At 46.1% G+C, this 4,093-nt stretch overlaps 1 protein-coding gene across 1 annotated transcript; it reads left to right on the forward strand.

The window, feature by feature from the left end:
• On the forward strand, positions 1-1,488 carry kbtbd13a (kelch repeat and BTB domain containing 13a). Its single transcript, XM_028577965.1, has one exon. It carries the CDS (start codon positions 1-3, stop codon positions 1,486-1,488), a length of 1,488 nt encoding a protein of 495 aa, XP_028433766.1.
• The last annotated feature ends 2,605 nt before the right edge of the window (positions 1,489-4,093 follow it).

The following is a 4,093-nucleotide window of genomic DNA, read 5'->3' on the forward strand; positions in this document are numbered from 1 at the left end:
ATGAAGATCCTCAGCAGGGAAATGATGGAGTCCAACAGCTGTCCACAGCCAGGACACTGGAAGTCAGCGGAAAGCCTGAGGGTCAACATTGACGATAGCTCGTTCATTGTAGAGAAAAGCCTTTTGGCTGAGAACTGTGAGTACTTCAGAGCATTGTTCCAGTCAGGGATGAGAGAGTGCCAACAGGGAGAGATCCAGCTGCAGTGTGTAGGGCTTCTGGGCTTTGTGGTCCTGCTGCGGGTCCTGGGCGGGGAGCAACCTGTGCTGAGCAGCGACCAGATCGTGGAAGCCATCCAGTGTACGGCTTTTCTGCAGGTGCCGGCTCTCACCGAGCACTTGATCAATACCATCAATTCTGAAAACTGCCTACTCATGTACCACACAGCTGCCACCTACGGGGTGTGGGAGCTCTCCCACAGTTCCGCCTTATTCATCAGAGATATGTACACTGACCTGAAGGAGGATGTCCACACCTTACCCAGCAAGCTGCTAGAGTACATAGAGTCCCTTCTCCCGAGCAGCTACATGGCAGTGTGCAGCCACTCGCCAACCACTGAGCTGCTGCAGGACGTCCAGAGGAGTGTCTGCTACCTGGACGAAGACAGTGGACAGTGGAAGTTCCTGACACATCTACCTGCCAGCACCAGCACCACCATGGCAGGCGTGGCCGTCCTGGACAACAACCTTTACATCATCGGAGGAGTGTATGATGTAAGCAAGAAGGTAGTAGAGACGGGTTTCTGTTACAACCCTGCAGCCAACACATGGTCCACCATCTGCGGCTCCCAGCAGCTGCGCTACAACTTCACTCTGATAGGTCACAAGGGCTGCCTCTACGCTCTCGGAGGGGAGTACAACAGGAAGGCCCTGTCGTCTGTGGAGAGATACAGGGTGTCTAATGGAAGCTGGGGTTTTGTCTCCCCCCTTCCATCCCCTGCAGCCTCAGTGGTGTCGGCTGTAGCCATGAACAGAATCTTCATCTGTCTCTGGAAAGGTAAGGGGGCCACAGATATACACGAGTATGTGTCTAAACGGGACCAGTGGCTTCTGGTCACCACGCTCATCCGTACGCACAGCTATGGTTTTTATATGGTAGCCCATAAGGACAATCTGTATGTGATGCGCAATGGGCCCTGTGAGGACTTCTTACTGTGTGTGATGGACTGCTACAACCTAAGTTCAGGCCAGTGGACGGCCGTGTGTGGCCAGTACGGGAACAGTAAAGGCTCTCTGCTCACTGCTGTGGTCAGAGGAGATTCTGTGTTCACACTCAGCCGTCAGGTGACCACAGAGTATACTGTAGAGGATTACCAATGGAGAGTAAAGCGTGAGATGTGCGGTTTTGGCAGGATTGGATCCATATATACATTTCTGATGAGGCTGCCTAAAGCCACTGTCTCCCCTATAGGAAATTTTACAGATCTGACTCGGGACAAAAACCTCAGAGACAGTCCCACATTCTCCCCACAATGCTCTGATAACCTGTAAGAGCTGCTGAAAGAAGGAACGGCATTACGTATTTAAAATACGAACTATGAGTAACTGTATTCCATTACAGTTTAAATTGGTGGTATTCTGAATGCAGTTACTGTCTTTAAAATGGACTTGGTGTCTGCGCAGTACCTGCACCACACACCAGACGACAATGGCATAGGAGACGCACAGCCAGGATACTGTCTGGAATGTGTTTTTGGCATGAAAATGTAAAGAACTATTGACGAGTTAGGGCCCTATTTTAACGTTCTGAAACACAAGTATCAAACGTGAAACGCAAGTAGGTTTGTGGGCTGATCTCGGGCACTGTTGCTATTATACCGGCGGGATAAATGAGTCTTGCGCCCGAAGCAAATCTAAAATGGGTTGGTCTGAAGTAGCGAGGTGTGGTTTGGACGTAACGTGAAAATAACCAATCAGAGCGTCATATCACATTCCCTTTAAGAGCAGGCACGCTTGTTCCATGGCGGATTGCTATTATAATGGCGGATATGCCTGGCGCACGCCAGCGGGAGCTGTCAGAGATACGGCAAAGTAATAAATGGCCGGGTGGCGATGTTGCTGCGGCCTTTCGGGCGCATCTGGAGAGGTCTCCGACTTGGAGAGGATTGCTGTAGCCATGGAGTCATGGAAATGTTGTGTAAAACACAACAAGCCACAAAGAATGCTGCGACTTTTTGAGGACGGTACTGTAAACACCTAAAGCGCATTTTCAGTAATATTTTTCTTTTTCACGCCACATTATGGCCAAGCATGCGCCCCTAAAATAGCATCTGAATAACGCGCAACTGACTTTAGACCAGGTTTTTCCTGGTCAGTGGCGGAATTTTTTTCTGAAACTGCAAAATAGCACAAGGGAACTTTTGCGCTGGAACACGCCTCCTCTCTTTTGCGCTGGAACACGCCTCCTCTCTCCGGCAGCACAAATTCATTCCCTAATTTACCGACGTGCGTCTGTGGAGGGAAAAGTCCACTGTACGTCAGGTGCAAAATAGGAATGATACATACTGATACTGATCCAGCTCTGTGTCATCTGAGTGTGGGCAGTGTGTGCCGATGAACGTTTTTTGGGTTTCCGCCGTGGCACAAGCGCATGGAATTCTCCGTGGAGCAGGGCAGAACACTGGAGGTCCGCTGAGGTCCACTGGATGATGCAAAACGAGAAGCAAGAAAACGTTCATCTGCACATACTGTCCACACTCAGATGACACAGAGCTGTTTTAAAATCATCAAAGTATTTCTTTAACTACATTCATAGCGACCCAGACAAATAGGTGCAGCACCTGGGCGTCAGAGCTATCACATACTTTTCAAAGTTATTACCTTAGACCCCCCCCCCACACTTTAACCATGTCAAAAATCAGTGCATCGGTCTTACAACTCTTCAGAGCTCTGTGTCACTACTTCAGTATCAAATCTATTTTTTATATTATTGCTTATTGAGGGAATGTCCAAATCAATAAACACTGTTCCATGTTTTCATGTTTCCACTCTACTACCATGCACCCAGACATGCTCACATAATACACACAAGTGCGAAGCCGCCTCAAACCACCTCTAACGAGCTGTCATTTAAAGATATATCTAATATTTCTATACCTGTCGACCTACCTAACAACTATACCTATATCCTATATGTTGTGCATATATTGAGTTGTGTACTTACATTATCCCAAATGTTTCCAACAATGTTCAAACACAGAGAAATCTGTCATTTTAACCAATGACAGAGCGTGCCGTTTGGTCGCCTGTCAGGTGTCATGTAATCTGACCCATCTAGTTACTCTAACAACTGTCAAGCAATAACAGAGAGTTTAATGATCCGTCAGGAAACAGAACATATCAGACCCTCCACCCCCGTTCCCACCATGAAGTAAGTCTCCCAGCAGTAGGGAGTAACGTTACAACAAACCACTTTCCCCCTGTTGCTGAAAACAGGACACAGACATGTAAAATATATTGTGATATTGTGTTGCTGGCTAATGTTAGCTTGCTTGCTCGCTATCTAATCAGCTACCACCACTAATAGAAACAAGACAAACATAATTATATACATATTGTATATTTTACTAAATGTTGGTATTTTTTTTGTCTGTTGCTATATTTTTGTAACAATGTCTCTAACTGACAGTAAAAAGTTTGACTCAGATATCTCAGATATCTCAGTTCTGTAAACGATAGATCTGTAAAAATATTCCTACGAAGCAGTTAGCGGCAGCAATTATTTGGTAACTAAAAGAAAATGATGGACAAAACTACAAAAAAATAGCAGCCAACTTGTGATAAAGTGGAATAATCCTTTAAAAACCAGCGGATCAGTTTGGGTGATGTTAAAGTGAATAAATAAGAATATGTTGATGTTTATGGAAGCTTTTTCTTTGTGGGAACTTGATTCCTGATGGACACTGCTCCTGTTTTTCTCAGGAAACCAGTCATGGATAGGTTTCCCAGACGGGTTCATCCCAGGGGAGGAGGTTATATAAAACCAGAACACAGAGGAGGACAAAACAGAAAGCTGCAAATAGCATTCAAGCTGTCACATGAATGATAATTGCCGTGGTGGATTTTCATGACACTTGTTTAATAAATCTGTCACAAT

The sequence above is a fragment of the Perca flavescens genome, chromosome 1 (genome assembly GCF_004354835.1).
Source record: "Perca flavescens isolate YP-PL-M2 chromosome 1, PFLA_1.0, whole genome shotgun sequence".
Lineage (NCBI taxonomy): Eukaryota > Metazoa > Chordata > Actinopteri > Perciformes > Percidae > Perca > Perca flavescens.

Coding starts and splice junctions, on each gene's coding strand:
- kbtbd13a (XM_028577965.1), top strand. CDS start 1: ATGAAGATCCTCAGCAGGGAAATGATGGAGTCCAACAGCTGTCCACAG.